The sequence below is a fragment of the Thalassophryne amazonica genome, chromosome 20 (genome assembly GCF_902500255.1).
Source record: "Thalassophryne amazonica chromosome 20, fThaAma1.1, whole genome shotgun sequence".
Classification (NCBI taxonomy): Eukaryota; Metazoa; Chordata; class Actinopteri; order Batrachoidiformes; family Batrachoididae; genus Thalassophryne; species Thalassophryne amazonica.
Genome location: NC_047122.1, coordinates 69,635,988 through 69,658,234, shown reverse-complemented (window position 1 = coordinate 69,658,234; position 22,247 = coordinate 69,635,988). Strand labels below are relative to the sequence as shown.

At 40.5% G+C, this 22,247-nt stretch overlaps 1 protein-coding gene across 1 annotated transcript in view; it reads right to left on the bottom strand.

Annotated features, from left to right (window-relative positions):
- scin (scinderin) overlaps window positions 1–22,247 on the bottom strand; it is a 119,791-nt gene that overhangs the window by 39,403 nt on the left and 58,141 nt on the right. The window contains exons 5-7 of the mRNA XM_034160898.1: window positions 18,106–18,198; window positions 14,978–15,110; window positions 14,808–14,896 (exon numbers count right to left, since the gene is read on the bottom strand). Coding sequence (XP_034016789.1) covers window positions 14,808–14,896; window positions 14,978–15,110; window positions 18,106–18,198 — 315 coding nt within the window. The remainder of the gene's footprint in view (window positions 1–14,807; window positions 14,897–14,977; window positions 15,111–18,105; window positions 18,199–22,247) is intronic.

The following is a 22,247-nucleotide window of genomic DNA, read 5'->3' as shown; positions in this document are numbered from 1 at the left end:
AGAGAGGCCAACACGGGTGAGATATGCTCTCTCCTGCTAGTCCCCGTCAGTACTCTAGCTGCAGCATTTTGAATTAACTGAAGGCTTTTTAGGGAACTTTTAGGACAACCTGATAATAAAGAATTACAATAGTCCAGCCTAGAGGAAATAAATGCATGAATTAGTTTTTCAGCATCACTCTGAGACAAGACCTTTCTGATTTTAGAGATATTGCGTAAATGCAAAAAGGCAGTCCTACATATTTGTTTAATATGCGCTTTGAATGACATATCCTGATCAAAAATGACTCCAAGATTTCTCACAGTATTACTAGAGGTCAGGGAAATGCCATCCAGAGTAAAGATCTGGTTAGACACCATGCTTCTAAGATTTGTGGGGCCAAGTACAATAACTTCAGTTTTATCTGAGTTTAAAAGCAGGAAATTAGAGGTCATCCATGTCTTTATGTCTGTAAGACAATCCTGCAGTTTAGCTAATTGGTGTGTGTCCTCTGGCTTCATGAATAGATAAAGCTGGGTATCATCTGCGTAACAATGAAAATTTAAGCAATACCGTCTAATAATACTGCCTAAGGGAAGCATGTATAAAGTGAATAAAATTGGTCCTAGCACAGAACCTTGTGGAACTCCATAATTAACTTTAGTCTGTGAAGAAGATTCCCCATTTACATGAACAAACTGTAATCTATTAGACAAATATGATTCAAACCACCGCAGCGCAGTGCCTTTAATACCTATGACATGCTCTAATCTCTGTAATAAAATTTTATGGTCAACAGTATCAAAAGCAGCACTGAGGTCCAACAGAACAAGCACAGAGATAAGTCCACTGTCCGAAGCCATAAGAAGATCATTTGTAACCTTCACTAATGCTGTTTCTGTACTATGATGAATTCTAAAACCTGACTGAACCTCTTCAAATAGACCATTCCTCTGCAGGTGATCAGTTAGCTGTTTTACAACTACCCTCTCAAGAATCTTTGAGAGAAAAGGAAGGTTGGAGATTGGCCTATAATTAGCTAAAATAGCTGGGTCAAGTGATGGCTTTTTAAGTAATGGTTTAATTACTGCCACCTTAAAAGCCTGTGGTACATAACCAACTAATAAAGATAGATTGATCATATTTAAGATTGAAGCATTAAATAATGGTAGGACTTCCTTAAGCAGCCTGGCAGGAATGGGGTCTAATAAACATGTTGATGGTTTGGATGAAGTAACTAATGAAAATAACTCAGACAGAACAATCGGAGAGAAAGAGTCTAACCAAATACCGGCATCACTGAAAGCAGCCAAAGATAACGATACATCTTTGGGATGGTTATGAGTAATTTTTTCTCTAATAGTCAAAATTTTGTTAGCAAAGAAAGTCATGAAGTCATTACTAGTTAAAGTTAATGGAATACTCAGCTCAATAGAGCTCTGACTCTTTGTCAGCCTGGCTACAGTGCTGAAAAGAAACCTGAGGTTGTTCTTATTTTCTTCAATTAGTGATGAGTAGAAAGATGTCCTAGCTTTACGGAGGGCTTTTTTATAGAGCAACAAACTCTTTTTCCAGGCTAAGTGAAGATCTTCTAAATTAGTGAGACGCCATTTCCTCTCCAACTTACGGGTTATCTGCTTTAAGCTACGAGTTTGTGAGTTATACCACGGAGTCAGACACTTCTGATTTAAAGCTCTCTTTTTCAGAGGAGCTACAGCATCCAAAGTTGTCTTCAATGAGGATGTAAAACTATTGACGAGATACTCTAACTCTCTTACAGAGTTTAGGTAGCTACTCTGCTCTGTGTTGGTATATGACAATAGAGAACATAAAGAAGGAATCATATCCTTAAACCTAATTCAAATGTAAGTAGTGGAAATGGCAAAAAATGGCAAAAATTAGCTCAAAATCGAAACTTAAAATCAAAATGGCCGACTTCCTGTCGACATTTCACCATGACAGTAAGAGACTTTTCTGTGTGTGCTAGCATGGTAAATTTGTGTACCGAATTTCGTGAGGCTACCATGAAAAAACCCCAGTGCGGAGGTTTTTTAAAAAATTTCTACGGGACGCTATTTTGCAATTTCGCTGGGACCATGTGCGTAACCCCAAAAATATCAAAATTTGGATCCGACTGGATGACTTTGCAAAGTTTGGTGAGTTTTTGAGCATGGGAAAGGGCTGAAATTTGGATTTCATTTTGCGCAGAATAATAATAATAATAAATAATAACAACAACAATAATAATAATAATAATAATAATAATAATAAACAGCGCAATTACAATAGGGTCCTCGTAGGACTTTTTCCTACTCGGGCCCTAATAATAATATAGCCTTTATTGTCATTGTACATATACATACAATGAGATATGTCCTCTCTGTTTAACTGTCCTAATTACAGTGAGACACAATCCAACCACTAGGGGCAGTGTGCAGCCACAGTCCAACACCCGGGGACCAACTCCACATGTAGAGATGCTGCCTTGCTCAGGGGCAGAGAAAGGAGCAGACCCTAAATATGCAGGTTTTTGATTGTGGGAGGAAACCCACACAGACACGGGGAGAACATACAAACTCCACCAAGGAAACCATTTGAGTCTGTTGTCTATGATGATGATGATGATGAATGCAGAAACACTCCTGCTACAAGCAAAACAGAGTTGAAACAGTGTAACGCAGGTCAGTGGTAGAAATGTCTGAAGAAATATCAGCAGCTTCTTTCTTGAGAGGAGCAGTCACAGAAACATTGTTTCTTAAAGGACACGGGCCAAGTCATACCAAGATCATGGTAACTTCATTTGGACTCAAAGGTAGATTTTGTTTACAGCGAAGTGCGTCTGATTTCTCCACACACACAAATAACACTTAAAACATGATAAAAAAACAAAAACAAAAATAATGATTCATCCAAAAAGACCGGCATCCATGCAAGAAAGAAAAAAACATCTTAGTGGATAAAGAAAACACAATAAGAATAAATTAAAAAGTTACACAAAGAGCTATGGTGCATCTGAAAAGTATTCATAGCGCTTAACTTTTTCCACATTTTATGTTACAGTCTTATTCCAAAATGGAGTAAATTTATTTTTTTGTCAAAATTCTACACACAACCTATAATGACAACGTGGAAAAAAGTTTTTCTTTTTTTACGCTTGCAAATTTATTAAAAATATAAAAAAAATAAGAAATCACATATACATAAGTATTCACAGCCTTTTCTCAATAATTTATATAATTTAATTTACTTAATTTATATAGAGCCAAATCACAGCAAAGTTGCCTCAAGGCACTTCACACAAGTAAGGTCAAACCTTACTAACCCCCAGAGCAAGAACACCAGTGACAGTGGTAAGAAAAACCTCCCTCTGAGGAAGAAACCTCAAGCAGACCAGGCACAGGGGAGGTGATGGTCTAATGGTTAAACGTTGGTCTCCTTTGAGAAGAAAGGCATCTTAACTGTTGTCTGGCTTGACTTTGCAAATGCATATGGGTCTATTCCCGATAACTTGATCCAAGTTGCTTTGAACTACTACCACATCCCTCATAACATCCAGGACATGATCACCAGCTACCTGAGAGACATCAAGCTACAATTCTAGCCTGTTTACAACAAAGTGGCAGTCAGTGGAAAAGGGAATAGTGACAGGATGCACAATCTCTCTCATCTTGTTCATAATGGGAATGAACCTGATCATCTCTGCAGTGAGTACGAAGTCAAGGGGGCCAAAGACTGCTGCAGGTTGCCAACAGCCAGTAATCAGGGCATTCATGGATGACCTTACTATGATAACACCAACCCACGTACAGGCAAAATAGGTCCTGGCAGAACTGGATCATGTGGTCACCTGGGCAAAGATGGTCTTCAAGACTAAGAAATCAAGGAGCCTGGTGATACACAAGGAGCTACTTGTTCAAGGGGAAGTGATCCCTAACATCTAGGGGAGCTCAGTTAAATACCTTGGAAAGTGGAATGATGATTCCCTGTCAGACAAGAACTGCCATCTACTGGATGGAAGTGTAAATAGACCAACACATTCAGAACGTCTCAATATAAGTGGAACACTGATCACATGTATTTCAAAAACCAACACACAAGTTACAGTAACTTTACAGGGGCTGTCAAAATTGGCATGTTTTTTTCTTTGTTGTTCATTTCAGTTTCATGACAGTATATAATTTTAAAGTAACACAAATCAACCCACTGAGATATCCAATAATCCCTTGAGCACCAGAGAGTTGCTGCAGTCAAAATAACACTGAGAACCCACATGACAATTGCAAATGAACATTGTACGACCAAAATGGAACTTTTATGCCTTTCATAACATTTATAAGAGGCTGCTGCATGAGACCCTGAAAATTTGCTAAAACAAATATTCCATGTCTGCTAAGTTTAATCTGCATGGAACTTCATGAACACAAACCAAATTTCAAACATTTTATATATATTACTCTGGAACAAACAGTGCTATAAAGGACAATAAGCAGGATGTTAAAGAGCAAACTTCAGTTTGATGCATATTATTGTTTGAGTAGGAACAGTTTGCACCATGTGTCGTGCTTAGTTATCATGATACAGGTTAACATATGTTACATGTCATAGAATCCAATGGACGTCGACCTTGTTTGACCTTTACTTTGACCTTTACATTCAACACAGTCAAAAATATTTAACTGATGAATCATTTTATTTCAACCAATAACTTGCATATTTTTTTGGACTGAAATTGGAGCAACTTTAACCTTTGACCCCTGTACAAAATGAAACTGACCTTTGTCACCATTTTTTTTTGCTGTTTTTACCCCATAACTCCAGAACATTCAGTCACAGATAGTCCAAACTATAACTTTTTGGAATCGTTATGATCAGACAAATAATGTAGTGTAGTTTTCAACATGACTGAAGCATTTTTACATTTTGACCTCTGTGTAGTTCTTCAGTGACCCCAGCTGACTACAACTACAATCCTGGGATGGTTATTATACATTTTTGTGTAGGCCATGGTGCACTGAGGCTGGATTCTAAGTGTTGTTTCATCACCTTACGTGGTACCGATTAGTTCAAACTTGATGACTGGCTCATAGACTACTAATACAAGAAAGAAACTCTCAGAAAATAATACAACAGAAACCCCATAATAACTATAATTATAATAATGATAAACACACAGAAAATAATGTACAGAAAATAAATTAATAAAATTAAGTGGCTGCAGAGTGAAGCGAAAATAAAACAGGATCACAGGGTGCCACCAAGTGGCGACTCAGGGCAAGAACACCTGGACATAGGGAAACTGAATGGCAAATGGGAGACAGACCTAAATGGACAGGAACAGTGATTACACAATAATGGGTAACCAAAGGTACAAGGGAAACAAATAGCAAAGCCTCAAAAACATAACCATCAAAAGAAAAACAACCACATTAAATCAGAATAACACAAATAAGACATACCAAGAAAGCAATTACACAGATGATCAAACCTAAATACAGAAAAACAGAAAAATAAAGACATCTCAAAAACCCAGCCAAACAGGCCGATGGTGCAGAATCAATCAATCAATTTTTTTATATAGCGCCAAATCACAACAAACAGTTGCCCCAAGGCGCTTTATATTGTAAGGCAAGGCCATACAATAATTATGTAAAACCCCAACGGTCAAAACGACCCCCTGTGAGCAAGCACTTGGCTACAGTGGGAAGGAAAAACTCCCTTTTAACAGGAAGAAACCTCCAGCAGAACCAGGCTCAGGGAGGGGCAGTCTTCTGCTGGGACTGGTTGGGGCTGAGGGAGAGAACCAGGAAAAAGACATGCTGTGGAGGGGAGCAGAGATCGATCACTAATGATTAAATGCAGAGTGGTGCATACAGAGCAAAAAGAGAAAGAAACAGTGCATCATGGGAACCCCCCAGCAGTCTACGTCTATAGCAGCATAACTAAGGGATGGTTCAGGGTCACCTGATCCAGCCCTAACTATACGAACCACGACACTTCCTCTCCTTTTAATTCATATTATTAGCAACAGAACAGGTCCAGCATCAGTAAATTCTGGGCCAGTTGGAGAAGCACAGGGCTAGCTGCCTCAGCAATCTCTTTGCTTCCCTGTCAATTTACTGCTGGTGAATTCATGCCTCAGGTGCAGTAATTTCCAGCCGACTGATTCTGCTCTTTTTCTCTCTGTCCGAGCCACTGACAACACCAATGACTGATCGTGGCCCTGCACCGCAAGGTGCTGGACTGACCTCAGGCTGCCATGCTTGATCTACCACTGGCTGGGGGTCTTGACCTGCAGCCTACCAGTGCTGGATATGGACACCTATATATTAGAGACCCAAGATTGACTCTACTGTATCTTCAGTTAAGGACTTTTGTTGGTCTTCTGTTTTGTCTGTAAACAAACTTTTGTTCATTCTGTAAAAATCTTTTAATGACCTAAGCAGTGGGTCACCCTTCTTGGTCTGGTATGCTTGAGGTTTCTTCCTCATTGTCACTAGAGAGAGTTTTTCCTTACAAATGTCTCCTGTGTTCTTGTTCGGGGGGTTGGTAAGGTTAGACCAGTGGTGGGCACACATCTGATAATCCGATAACTATCAAAGATAAAGTTTTCATTATCGGATTAGCCATCACTTGACCCAGCTATCTTAGCTAATTATAGGCCAATCTCCAACCTTCCTTTTCTCTCAAAAATTCTTGAAAGGGTAGTTGTAAAACAGCTAATTGATCATCTGCAGAGGAATGGTCTATTTGAAGAGTTTCAGTCAGGTTTTAGAATTCATCATAGTACAGAAACAGCATTAGTGAAGGTTACAAATGATCTTCTTATGGCCTCAGACAGTGGACTCGTCTCTGTGCTTGTTCTGTTAGACCTCAGTGCTGCTTTTGATACTGTTGACCATAAAATTTTATTACAGAGATTAGAGCATGCTATAGGTATTAAAGGCACTGCGCTGCGGTGGTTTGAATCATATTTGTCTAATAGATTACAATTTGTTCATGTAAATGGGGAATCTTCTTCACAGACTAAAGTTAATTATGGAGTTCAATTCAATCAATTCAATCAATTTTTTATATAGCGCCAAATCACAACAAACAGTTGCCCCAAGGCGCTTTATATTGTAAGGCAAGGCCATACAATAATTATGTAAAACCCCAACGGTCAAAACGACCCCCTGTGAGCAAGCACTTGGCTACAGTGGGAAGGAAAAACTCCCTTTTAACAGGAAGAAACCTTGGTATATGAGTTCCACAAGGTTCTGTGTTAGGACCAATTTTATTCACTTTATACATGCTTCCCTTAGGTAGTATTATTAGACGGTATTGCTTAAATTTTCATTGTTACGCAGATGATACCCAGCTTTATCTATCCATGAAGCCAGAGGACACACACCAATTAGCTAAACTGCAGGATTGTCTTACAGACATAAAGACATGGATGACCTCTAATTTCCTGCTTTTAAACTCAGATAAAACTGAAGTTATTGTACTTGTCCCCACAAATCTTAGAAACATGGTGTCTAACCAGATCCTTACTCTGGATGGCATTACCCTGACCTCTAGTAATACTGTGAGAAATCTTGGAGTCATTTTTGATCAGGATATGTCATTCAAAGCGCATATTAAACAAATATGTAGGACTGCTTTTTTGCATTTACGCAATATCTCTAAAATCAATCAATCAATCAATCAACTTTTTTTTTATATAGCGCCAAATCACAACAAACAGTTGCCCCAAGGCGCTCCATATTGTAAGGCAAGGCCATACAATGATTATAAAAAACCCCAACGGTCAAAACGACCCCCTGTGAGCAAGCACTTGGCTACAGTGGGAAGGAAAAACTCCCTTTTAACAGGAAGAAACCTCCAGCAGAACCAGGCTCAGGGAGGGGCAGTCTTCTGCTGAGACTGGTTGGGGCTGAGGGAAAAAAACAGAAAAAAGACATGCCGTGAAGGGGGGCAGAGATCGATCACTAATGATTAAATGCAGAGTGATGCATACGGAGCAAAAAGAGAAAGAAACAGTGCATCATGGGAACCCCCCCACAATCTACGTCTAAAGCAGCATAACCAAGGGATGGTCCAGGGTCACCCGATCCAGCCCTAACTATAAGCCTTAGCGAAAAGGAAAGTTTTAAGCCTAATCTTAAAAGTAGAGAGGGTATCTGTCTCCCTGATCTGAATTGGGAGCTGGTTCCACAGGAGAGGAGCCTGAAAGCTGAAGGCTCTGCCTCCCATTCTACTCTTACAAACCCTAGGAACTACAAGTAAGCCCGCAGTCTGAGAGCAAAGCGCTCTAATGGGGTAATATGGTACTACGAGGTCCCTAAGATAAGATGGGACCTGATTATTCAAAACCTTATAAGTAAGAAGAAGAATTTTAAATTCTATTCTAGAATTAACAGGAAGCCAATGAAGCGAGGCCAACACGGGTGAGATATGCTCTCTCCTGCTAGTCCCCGTCAGTACTCTAGCTGCAGCATTCTGAACCAACTGAAGGCTTTTTAGGGAACTTTTAGGACAACCTGATAATAATGAATTACAATAGTCCAGCCTAGAGGAAATAAATGCATGAATTAGTTTTTCAGCATCACTCTGAGACAAGACCTTTCTGAGTCGAGGGGGTAGATATTGAAAGGGTACATGAAAATAAGTTTCTGGGGGTGATAATAGATGATAAGATAAACTGGAAGACTCATATAAAACATATACAAAGTAAACTGTCAAGAAGCATTTCAGTTCTAAACAAAGCGAAACATATTCTGGACCACAACTCACTCCGCATTCTTTACTGCTCACTGGTTTTACCATATTTACAGTACTGTGCAGAGGTATGGGGTAATACTTATAAAGGTACAACACAATCACTGTCAGTAATGCAGAAAAGAGCTATAAGAATTATTCATAATACTGGCTATAGAGATCATACAAATCCACTATTTTTACAATCCAAATTCTTAAAATTCACAGACTTGGTTCATTTTCAAACAGTACAAATTGTGTATAAAGCAATAAACAATTTACTTCCAGCAAATATTAAAAATATGTTTTTTAACAGATCAGGGGATTACAGTCTGAGGGGGAAATTTAATTTAAAGCATCAGTGGGCACGAACAACATTAAAAGGTTTCTGTATTTCTGTCTGTGGGGTGAGGATGTGGAACAGATTGGGAGTGGGGCTCAAGCAATGTCCAAGCATGAACCAGTTCAAACAGCGGTACAAAAATATGGTTTTTTCTGGGTATAGGGAGGAGGAAGGGTAATGAGGGTTAGGGTGTTTTTGTTGTTTGCTTCGGCTTGTAAATATATAGTATTTTGTATGTAAGTAGGTATGTGTAGGTGTATATTTATGTTTGTGTATATATATGTGTATATATGTATATGTGTATGTTGATGTGTATATGTATGTGTGTGTATATATATGTATATATATATATATTGATATCGGTTTAGGTGTGTAGGAATTTATGTGTATATGTGGCAAAGGGTATTACTGGTTGTGGGGAAGAAGGGGTAGGGATAAATAAGCTGATGCTTCACCCTACCCCTTTTCGGACATGTTGGGTACACAGTAGGAACTTTTTTGTTGTTGTCTTTACTGATCTATCTTGTAATTGTTGTTGTATCAAATGTTCGAAATAAACAGTTTTCATTCATTCATTCATTCATTCATTCATTCATTCATTCATTCATTCATTCATTCATTTTAGAGATATTGCGTAAATGCAAAAAGGCAGTCCTACATATTTGTTTAATATGCGCTTTGAATGACATATCCTGATCAAAAATGACTCCAAGATTTCTCACAGTATTACTAGAGATCAGGGAAATGCCATCCAGAGTAACGATCTGGTTAGACACCATGCTTCTAAGATTTGTGGGGCCAAGAACAATAACTTCAGTTTTATCTGAGTTTAAAAGCAGGAAATTAGAGGTCATCCATGTCTTTATGTCTGTAAGACAATCCTGCAGTTTAGCTAATTGGTGTGTATCCTCTGGCTTCATGGATAGATAAAGCTGGGTATCATCTGCGTAACAATGAAAATTTAAGCAATACCGTCTAATAATACTGCCTAAGGGAAGCATGTATAAACTGAATAAAATTGGTCCTAGCACAGAACCTTGTGGAACTCCATAATTAACTTTAGTCTGTGAAGAAGATTCCCCATTTACATGAACAAACTGTAATCTATTAGACAAATATGATTCAAACCACCGCAGCGCAGTGCCTTTAATACCTATGACATGTTCTAATCTCTGTAATAAAATTTTATGGTCAACAGTATCAAAAGCAGCACTGAGGTCCAACAGAACAAGCACAGAGATAAGTCCACTGTCCGAAGCCATAAGAAGATCATTTGTAACCTTCACTAATGCTGTTTCTGTACTATGATGAATTCTAAAACCTGACTGAAACTCTTCAAATAGACCATTCCTCTGCAGGTGATCAGTTAGCTGTTTTACAACTACCCTCTCAAGAATCTTTGAGAGAAAAGGAAGGTTGGAAATTGGCCTATAATTAGCTAAGATAGCTGGGTCAAGTGATGGCTTTTTAAGTAATGGTTTAATTACTGCCACCTTAAAGGCCTGTGGTACATAACCAACTAACAAAGATAGATTGATCATATTTAAGATTGAAGCATTAAATAATGGTAGGACTTCCTTGAGCAGCCTGGCAGGAATGGGGTCCAATAAACATGCCGATGGTTTGGAAGAAGCAACCAATGAAAATAACTCAGACAGAACAACCGGAGAGAAAGAGTCTAACCAAATACCGGCATCACTGAAAGCAGCCAAAGATAACGATACATCTTTGGGATGGTTCTGAGTAATTTTTTCTCTAATAGTCAAAATTTTGTTAGCAAAGAAAGTCATGAAGTCATTACTAGTTAAAGTTAATGGAATACTCAGCTCAATAGAGCTCTGACTCTTTGTCAGCTTAGCTACAGTGCTGAAAAGAAACCTGAGGTTATTCTTATTTTCTTCAATTAGTGATGAGTAGAAAGATGTCCTAGCTTTACGGAGGGCTTTTTTATAGAGCAACAAAGTCTTTTTCCAGGCTAAGTGAAGATCTTCTAAATTAGTGAGACGCCATTTCCTCTCCAACTTACGGGTTATCTGCTTTAAGCTACGAGTTTGTGAGTTATACCACGGAGTCAGACACTTCTGATTTAAAGCTCTCTTTTTCAGAGGAGCTACAGCATCCAAAGTTGTCTTCAAAGAGGATGTAAAACTATTGACGAGATACTCTAACTCCCTTACAGAGTTTAGGTAGCTACTCTGCTCTGTGTTGGTATATGACATTAGAGAACATAACGAAGGAATCATATCCTTAAACCTAGTTACAGCGCTTTCTGAAAGACTTCTAGTGTAATGAAACTTATTCCCCACTGCAGGGTAGTCCATCAGGGTAAATGTAAATGTTATTAAAAAATGATCAGACAGAAGGGAGTTTTCAGGGAATACTGTTAAGTCTTCTATTTCCATACCATAAGTCAGAACAAGATCTAAGATATGATTAAAGTGGTGGGTGGACTCATTTACTTTTTGAGCAAAGCCGATAGAGTCTAATAATAGATTAAATGCAGTGTTGAGGCTGTCATTCTCAGCATCTGTGTGGATATTAAAATCGCCCACTATAATTATCTTATCTGAGCTAAGCACTAAGTCAGACAAAAGGTCTGAAAATTCACAGAGAAACTCAGTAACGACCAGGTGGACGATAGATAATAACAAATAAAACTGGTTTTTGGGACTTCCAATTTGGATGGACAAGACTAAGAGACAAGCTTTCAAATGAATTAAAGCTCTGTCTAGGTTTTTGATTAATTAATAAGCTGGAATGGAAGATTGCTGCTAATCCTCCGCCACGGCCCGTGCTACGAGCATTCTGACAGTTAGTGTGACTCGGGGGTGTTGACTCATTTAAACTAACATATTCATCCTGCTGTAACCAGGTTTCTGTTAGGCAGAATAAATCAATACGTTGATCAATTATTATATCATTTACCAACAGGGACTTAGAAGAGAGAGACCTAATGTTTAATAGACCACATTTAACTGTTTTAGTCTGTGGTGCAGTTGAAGGTGCTATATTATTTTTTCTTTTTGAATTTTTATGCTTAAATAGATTTTTGCTGGTTATTGGTGGTCTGGGAGAAGGCACCGTCTCTACGGGGATGGGGCAACGAGGGGATGGCAGGGGGAGAGAAGCTGCAGAGAGGTGTATAAGACCACAGCTCTGCCTCCTGGTCCCAACGCTGGACAGTCACAGTTTGGAGGATCCAAGAAAATTGGCCAGATTTCTAGAAATGAGAGCTGCTCCATCTAAAGTGGGATGGATGCCGTCTCTCCTAACAAGACCAGGTTTTCCCCAGAAGCTTTGCCAATTATCAATGAAGCCCACCTCATTTTTTGGACACCACTCAGACAGCCAGCAATTCAAGGAGAACATGCGGCTAAACATGTCACTCCCGGTCTGATTGGGGAGGGGCCCAGAGAAAACAACAGAGTCCGACATTGTTTTTGCAAAGTTACACACCGATTTAATGTTAATTTTAGTGACCTCCGATTGGCGTAACCGAGTGTCATTACTGCCGACGTGAATTACAATCTTACCAAATTTACGCTTAGCCTTAGCCAGCAATTTCAAATGTCCTTCGATGTCGCCTGCTCTGGCCCCCGGAAGACAATTGACTATGGTTGCTGGTGTCGCTAACTTCACATTTCTCAAAACAGAGTCGCCAATAACCAGAGTTTGATCCTCGGCGAGTGTATCGTCGAGTGGGGAAAAACGGTTAGAGATGTGAACGGGTTGACGGTGTACACGGGGCTTCTGTTTAGGGCTACGCTTCCTCCTCACAGTCACCCAGTCAGCCTGCTTTCCCGACTGCCCGGGATCTGCCAGGGGGGAACTAGCGGCGGCTAAGCTACCTTGGTCCGCACCGACTACAGGGGCCTGGCTAGCTGTAGAATTTTCCACGGTGCGGAGCCAAGTCTCCAATTCGCCCAGCCTGGCCTCCAAAGCTACGAATAAGCTGCACTTATTACAAGTACCGTTACTGCTAAAGGAGGCCGAGGAATAACTAAACATTTCACACCCAGAGCAGAAAAGTGCGGGTGAGACAGGAGAAGCCACCATGCTAAATCGGCTAAGAGCTAGTAGCTACGCAACCTAGCGGATTGCTAAAAACACACAAAGTGAATAATGTGTAAATAATTTAAAGGTGATTCAGCAGAAGGAGTGCCCCAATCAAGGCACCAAACAGGCCATGAAGCAGCACAGGCAACGCACGACAACAGCGCTAAAATAAAATAAAAATCAACTAAACACGCTGTGGAGCAGCACAGATAACACACGACAACAGTGCTAAAAGAGAAAAAAATAATAATAAAAAAAAATATAAATAAAATAAAAAAAAATAAAATAAAAACGAAAGCGTTAGCAAGCTAGTTAGCTTGCCAACGCTGATGAAAGTTAGCTGATAAAAGTGCTCCGTCGCGATGTTTCGACCGTTAGAGGTCTTCCTTAGGCGTTGGAGCACAGTAAAAAAAAAATAATAAAAAAAAAAAAGTAAAAAAGTAAAAAAGTCTTGAAAAAGACTGTTAATTCAAGTCCAAAGCAGCAGGTAGCAGTCTCTGTGTAAACAGTCCCAACAGAGAGCCAAAAATTCTGATGCCAACACGTAAACCAACACGTAAACCAACACCAGAAAGGTCTTGTCTCAGAGTGATGCTGAAAAACTAATTCATGCATTTATTTCCTCTAGGCTGGACTATTGTAATTCATTATTATCAGGTTGTCCTAAAAGTTCCCTAAAAAGCCTTCAGTTAATTCAAAATGCTGCAGCTAGAGTACTGACGGGGACTAGAAGGAGAGAGCATATCTCACCCATATTGGCCTCTCTTCATTGGCTTCCTGTTAATTCTAGAATAGAATTTAAAATTCTTCTTCTTACTTATAAGGTTTTGAATAATCAGGTCCCATCTTATCTTAGGGACCTCGTAGTACCATATCACCCCAATAGAGCGCTTCGCTCTCAGACTGCAGGCTTACTTGTAGTTCCTAGAGTTTGTAAGAGTAGAATGGCAGGCAGAGCCTTCAGCTTTCAGGCTCCTCTCCTGTGGAACCAGCTCCCAATTCAGATCAGGGAGACAGACACCCTCTCTACTTTTAAGATTAGGCTTAAAACTTTCCTTTTTGCTAAAGCTTATAGTTAGGGCTGGATCAGGTGACCCTGAACCATCCCTTAGTTATGCTGCTATAGACGTAGACTGCTGGGGGGTTCCCATGATGCACTGTTTCTTTCTCTTTTTGCTCTGTATGCACCACTCTGCATTTAATCATTAGTGATCGATCTCTGCTCCCCTCCACAGCATGTCTTTTTCCTGGTTCTCTCCCTCAGCCCCAACCAGTCCCAGCAGAAGACTGCCCCTCCCTGAGCCTGGTTCTGCTGGAGGTTTCTTCCTGTTAAAAGAGAGTTTTTCCTTCCCACTGTAGCCAAGTGCTTGCTCACAGGGGGTCGTTTTGACCGTTGGGGTTTTACATAATTATTGTATGGCCTTGCCTTACAATATAAAGCGCCTTGGGGCAACTGTTTGTTGTGATTTGGCGCTATATAAAAAAATTGATTGATTGATTGATTGACTATCTTTTCAGATAACTTTGAAAACCATTGTCGGACTAATTATCTTCCGATAAATTTTTGTCCAATAATTTTTAGACCATTAACATGGTAAACAAAGGTGAACAGATATGTAGTTCTGCTTTTATATTGCTGTAACACTGGAGTCTTTTTAAAGATGTTAGATGTTGAGGAATGCTGACAAACCTGTGTGGTTGCTGGGTAACCCATCTGTCTGATGAAGTCTTCGGCTGTGTTCATTGCTGCTTTTCTCTCACCAGGGTTGGCATTGCGGCCTGTAGGAGAACGGGGACACGTGATCAGTGCTGATGCTGGTCAGCCACAGAGACGCACTCTCAGCTGAGACGACCACGTACCTTTCCACACAAATATCATCTTGTTTCTTCCATGGTCCAGGATGAAGCATTCTTCTGACAGCAGGTCACTTTGTAGAAACGGATTCTCCTCCTTCACAAGTGACACCTTCATGGCTCCTGATGCATCAGACACCTGGTGATCCCATTAAAATGAACAAAGAACAGCAAAACTTTTTTCTTCTACCACCCAATCTTTCATTTTCTTTTCTTACAGCGGCTGTAACATGCCGTCGAAATAATTGCGCAGCACCGTAGGTGGCTGGCGACAATATGTAAAGCTGCTTATGTAGGGCGTGTTTGCACTCTGGACTCTACTTTAGACCTGTTTTTGATGCGCCTGACCACACTTCATTTGACACCAGCACACCCACGCGGGGTTCTTATTTAGAGGACACAGGTGCTGGACAGAAAAATGAAACCAGAACTAATAGTTGCACTGAGCTGTTGCTGCTTTATGCTGGCTGGAAGATCTCGGTAAGAATGGTCCATGAACTGCTGGAACACCAAAAATTATTTTAAAGACCTCACAGAGCATCAAGGGAAAAGCTGTAGGTGATCCCATATCTCACCCATATTGGCCTCTCTTCATTGGCTTCCTGTTAATTCTAGAATAGAATTTAAAATTCTTCTTCTTACTTATAAGGTTTTGAATAATCAGGTCCCATCTTATCTTAGGGACCTCATAGTACCATATCACCCCAATAGAGCGCTTCGCTCTCAGACTGCAGGCTTACTTGTAGTTCCTAGGGTTTGTAAGAGTAGAATGGGAGGCAGAGCCTTCAGCTTTCAGGCTCCTCTCCTGTGGAACCAGCTCCCAATTCAGATCAGCGAGACAGACACCCTCTCTACTTTTAAGATTAGGCTTAAAACTTTCCTTTTTGCTAAAGCTTATAGTTAGGGCTGGATCAGGTGACCCTGAATCATCCCTTAGTTATGCTGCTATAGACTTAGACTGCTGGGGGGTTCCCATGATGCACTGAGTGTTTCTTTCTCTTTTTGCTCTGTATGCACCACTCTGCATTTAATCATTAGTGATTGATCTCTGCTCCCCTCCACAGCATGTCTTTTTCCTGGTTCTCTCCCTCAGCCCCAACCAGTCCCAGCAGAAGACTGCCCCTCCCTGAGCCTGGTTCTGCTGGAGGTTTCTTCCTGTTAAAAGGGAGTTTTTCCTTCCCACTGTCGCCAAGTGCTTGCTCACAGGGGGTCGTTTTGACCGTTGGGGTTTTTCTGTAATTATTGTATGGCTTTTGCCTTACAATATAAAGCGCCTTGGGGCAACTGTTTGTTGTGATTTGGTGCTATATAAATAAAATTGATTGATTGATTGATTGATCCTGGTTAAGTGTCCTTTGGTGCTGTCCTCTTGTAGCTCCTCACCTTCAATCAATCAATTCTCTTGGCGCTCCCTTTACATTACATCACACTTTACATTAATCTTGTGTGATGCTGACAAGGTGGCCATGTCCATAGGTTTGAGCAGCTTCGTACTTCAGTGGAGTTAGACCTCCAGGCGAGCTTAGTGTCATACTGGCTAGCCTGCCTGTTAGCACAAGCTTAGCTCTGCCAGCTAAAGGTGATGGCTTTCAGACTATTGTTAGGTAGAAGCACTCCCGTGAGGCTTGGTGCTCGGTTGTGGTACCTGGTTCACAGTCATGGCTACCAATTGTGAACCATTTTTCAACCTTGGACATGCCTGCTGATAGGCCTCCAAGCCCACAGGTGACTTCTACCTCTATCTCCAGGCCAAAATGGTGTGCCAGTGTGTTATGTATCCCCTCCCCCCACAAACCACAATCCAACATTGTGGAGGTGCGCGTGGAGGTGTGCCTGAGGTGAAAATGTTTCAACAGCGTCCGGAGTGCAGTGTGCACATCTGGACGGCCTGTCATGCCCATGATGGACATCATGTAACACATTCCCTCCCATTACACAATGTATATGGGACATTATGATCATTACAGCTGTAGTACCAGACATGCAGGTTCGATGCATGTGACAAGCTCGTGCACACAGCTGACTGTCATGTCAGACTGTGGACCACCCATCATGACATATTCAGCATGTCCCTCTGGAGGTGGGATCACCACGCAGCAGTGCACACATGCCAGCAGTACAGAGTTAAAAATTTAAAAAATGCTCACAAAATCACCATCCCATATGACTCACATAGATCCCATATGAACCCCATATTATGTGGCGGCAATCGAGCGGACAGCCACGTGACACACGATCGCAACATAGGGTTTTGAGTGACAGCCAGCTGTGAGCCCAAGGGGGAGTGTCACTCAGAACAGGTCAGCGCAGGCTTGCCGATGCTGTCAGATGATAACACATCAAGGCAAGAGTGTAAGTGACAGTGAGGTGTTCATTTAAGAGAAACAGTGGTAAAATAACAAAATACAAACAACGAGGACAACAGCGTGAGCTCATTCATGTGTGATGACTTTGCTTCGCTGTCCAGACACGGGGGCGTGTCCAGGTCAGACTCACTCTCTCAGCTGACACTGACAGTGTGTTCAATTAAAACAAAGAACAATAAGTAATACTAATATAACAATGATCAGCATGTCATGAGAACCCCGCCAGACATGTGCATTGCTGTGGTGTGTTGACAGTTGATGGCAGATGTGTTGTCCAGCTGTGATTTGCACCAGACATGTGGGTGTGTTGGCAATGAGCCACAGCAACTCAGCGCCGTGTCATAACGTGTCATATAGACCAACACCTCTCAACACTCCACTGTGATGCACACATGTCGGCATGCCTTCCTGAGGTGGTAAGAAATAAAAATAAACACCTTCAGCAGCACCTCACTGTGCACTGCAGATGCCATCAGGCAGTAAATTGTTTGGTTTCTTTTACAATGAGAACAGAATCATTACCAGTAACATGATCGTCTTACATTTAAACAGTGCATCCATTGTTCTTATCATGTTGTGTATAATGTTTGTCCTTACACATTGTCGTTGATTTCTATACATTTGCACATCTAATTGCTTCCGCTGCTGTGTGAGCACGATGTTGTATCACACCTCTAACGTGCTTGCACTGTGTTCCTCATCTGATAAGATCATTTACCTATTCAGTTATTCATTAGCTGTGTGTGTGTGAGTGTGTGTGTGTTGTACCATGTAGAGTTTTGCCATTTTCCTGTTGGATGCATCTGCTTCTTTGTCATTATCACTATCTCCCTCTGAAAGCTCCGGTTTTATACCAAGGACCTGTTGATGACAAGAAATACACAGAGATGATGCATATCAACCAATGTTTTATAGAAATAACACCAGGGTCTAATGATTGTGAAGCCTGCTGGTGGTTACTGCACACTTTTGTCTTGTGTAGTTGAGTAGCCACTTACATTTTAGCCTACCACCAATGACTTCTGAGCTCAGTGAGCTGCAGATAGGAATGTCGGAATCATGACACGCACTCAACCCCTGGACCCAACTCCAAATGATGATTGACACAGTAACAATGAGGGGGTTTCCCCACAATGGATGCCAGCAATCTGAACAGTTTGGTTTTAACTGTACTAGAAAAAAAGGTTACTTCTACATCTTGCTGTGTAGCACATTGAAACCAGGCAGCTGTTATCCACCAGAGGAAAAATGCTCCTATTTGTGTTATTTCTTTTGCATGACGAAAGCTTCACAACCCCTGTAAGTGCTACTATAAACAGTCTACAGGGTGATTCACATCACATTTTACAAAAATTAGAGCAACTTTAACTTTTGACCCCTGTACAAACTGAAACTGACCTTTGTCACCATTCTTGCTGTTTTTACCCCAAAACCTGTAACATTCAGTCATAGACAGTCCAAACTATACGTTTTTGGAATCTTTATGATCAGACAAATAATGTGTTATACTTTTTAATATGATTTGAGCATTTTTAAATTTTGACCCCTGTGTAATTCTTCACTGACCCCCTACCTGGCCGCCATATTGGATTTTCAAGTGGCCCGCACTTTTTTCTCAAACACTGATTTATGAAGAACATTCATGACAAATCTGATGCTTGTATCACCAAGTGAACAATTCTGGTCAAAAGTCATACTTATCTGCTCCACTAAGTAAATAATGGTTAGCAAAAATATTTAGTCAGTAATTAGTAATAAATGGTACTGATTTTTTATGGTAATATTCTGATGGATGCTGGACACTTGTCCTGTTGTTGGAACTTTGTTTAATCAAGGAAGGTCCATTTTACTGTGCATTTGTAAGTGTGTGTGCTGTATAGGACGACTGCATCACTTATTTCCAATTCAGCTACGTAGTGCCCGTCCACAGCCGGGATTTACAGACAGTGGTCTTCATATATAATGAAATGAACCATTATTTATGTATTTGAACTATTTGTATCTCCTTGGAGGACTTTATCAAGGGTGCTGGTGTTACTATCTGGATAATCAAGAATCATCCATATTTTATTGTTGCCATTTTTAGAGTAGGTTGGAAAACAGGTGTAAAACTATTTTCCCCAGGCCTACTCAGGCATGCAGTGTGTACTGGACAAGTACCGTGCCTGTACTCTTTCCCACACTTCCCCCACAGCTGCAAGCTGCCACTTTCTGTGACCCATAACCAGCGCCACGAGGGGGCGTTTGGGGCGACGCCCCCTCACGTCATCAACCTCGCCCCCTCGGATGTTAGAGTTATCAAAAAAATAAAAAAGAAAGAAAAAGAAATACTGGAAAATATAGCAAAATATTAGTTATTCAATAATATCATGTATTTAACAAATAAACCAAATTAATTAACTAAAGTAATTAATTTTAAAACAAACGGATATGGCGTGTGTCTGTGTTCAAGGGATTTGATAGGTTGAGGGTTGCGCTTGTCAGTGCGGCAGAGGGCGGTGCGTTTCCAACGCGTCGTGACGTCAGATGCATCGCTTCGGAAGAGGCAAGGGGGCGGGATTGCTACGTCACACTCTGGCTGTTTCCATAACCTGAATAAAGTTCAGCGATCACCATCTTGAATTTGCGTCGCCTGAACCACAAAAAACCTTTAAAAAACAGCAGTAGAATGATTCTCCATCACCCTGCTAGGAGAAGCTTTTTTCAGCTCTTTTCGGAGTGACACCAACCGAGGGAGGACTGACGTCTTGGTGGTATATCGATCGAACTGCGACAGCGGCCGACCCGCACGGAGAAGCCGGCCTTCAGGCATCATCACTGGGCAGAGCGATCCAGGCCGCCGGGGTGATGGAGCAAACCCACTCAGTCCGAAATCTCCCACTTTTTGGATATATGTGAAGTCCCAGTTTGACCAACGGAGTTTAGTTCTGCAGCTTTACTGAGGTGAGAATAATGTAAAAATAAAACGTTTACTGAACTGTGAAGGTTTAATGATCGGCTAACGCTAGCTTAGCCTTTTAGCACAGTTGATCTGAGTGAACACTTTAATTTGTAAATGGTTCAGTCTTTTTTATTTTTACCAAATAAAGCTACAGCTTTTTTCAGACACCACAAAAGCTCAACTTTAAATAATTTATTTTTTCGGGCGTTTTTTCCATCGGTTTTTTTTTTGCCGTTTTTTCCCCATTTTTTTTTATGTATAAACTGTTTAGTGTTTCTTTATATTTAAAGAAATATTTTTATTTGTTCCAATCAGGAACATTTGCTGTGCACACAACCAAACTTCTACTGATGAGATGAACACCACGAAGTCCAGTCGAAAGAAAACATCTCTGCTTTTCAGCAACACCACCAGAGTTAAAAACTGCAGAAGAGACCTTCATCTGGTCCCGAGAATCCAGCAGAACATCACCTGCTTCTAAATAAAAGGCTCTTTAAACAGCAACTATTTTCTTATTTTTAAAAAAGCTGTTTCATTTTATATTTTAACAATAAATGAACGGATCATTAAAAATGTCCACGAATCAAAGTCCAAAGACATTTGCACAAGTAGAAGCTCTCCAATTATTGTGCTCAAATTCATATTTTAGAAATGACTCTGTCCTGATAACAACATTAAAGGCAATTACATATTTTGACAAAATTACAAGTTTAAATGACTATAAAAAAATTCATCATGAGGTTTATGTCACAGAAATCCTACTTTACAATCACACTGCAGTCATTGTTAAATTATTTCCTTTTGCATTTATAATAAACATTTGTATTTATTTAATGTTTGTTTTTCTGGTTGAAATGAGATATAAATAATCTACCAGACTTAAAAAAATATACACGTTTCCATGTTATTTTATTTGTCTAAAAATAAATGTCTGAGGTTCCTTATGTTAAACAAGAAATTATCTAATATGAAATAACAGGTGGTTTTAATTTACAGATAAAAGGTTTCTAAAGAACCAGTTATTGATTTATTTAGCTATTTTAATTACAAGTGTTATAAACTTTTTTTTTTAACAGTAATCAGAAATTTTGAGGTAACAAACAACAACAAAAAAACATTTCCAATGATTTTTCTTCAGAAAACTGCTCTCTAAATGAGCAGTCCTGTCACGCGTTAATGTTTTGTACAGATCAGTGGTTTCTACACCAATCGGATTGGTCCAATCCATTTTGTACAGATCAGTGGTTTCTGCCATGAGTCTTCCGTGTTTTGGCCCGATGCGTCGTTCCTATTGGACAACACGAAGGTACGTCACAGCTCAGAGTGTCGAAAGTTGGCGCACCTCATCTCGACAGAACACCGGCTCTGTGTGGTATGCAGGAGATCACTTGACCGAGGGTCTATACGTTCAAATAATAATTAAAAAAATACTGTCATCACTCTTTACTTTTAGTCAGTCTCTTACAACGGTGTAGCCTAAATACACGAGCTTTCCAGGAGCGCACCCAATTCATTACGCACGCTCAGATCCCGCCCGCCCCCTGTGATAAACTCATCGCCCCCTTAATATTTTTTTCTGGTGCCGGGCCTGCTGTGACCTGTGCATGTCCAAAATATGCATGGCGGGTTATAAGTGAGGCTTTAAACTCTGCTCTGTAAAACGCTGCTTCACACTCACCTTCTGCAGATGTTAGCCTGTACTTAGCATCTGTCTTTAATCTTCCTCAGGGTTATACTCCAGCTATGAGGGCGGCACAGTGGATTAGTGGTTAGCACTGGTGCCTCACAGCAAAAAGGTCATGGGGTCGCTTGCTGTCCTTTCTGTGTGGAGTTTGCATGTTCTCCCCATGTCTGCGTGGGTTTTCTCTGGTTTCCTCCCACAATCACAAACCTGCTTATTTAGGATCTGCTCCTTCCTCTGCCCCTGAGCAAGGCAACGTCTCTACATCTGGAGTTGGTCCCTGAGCGC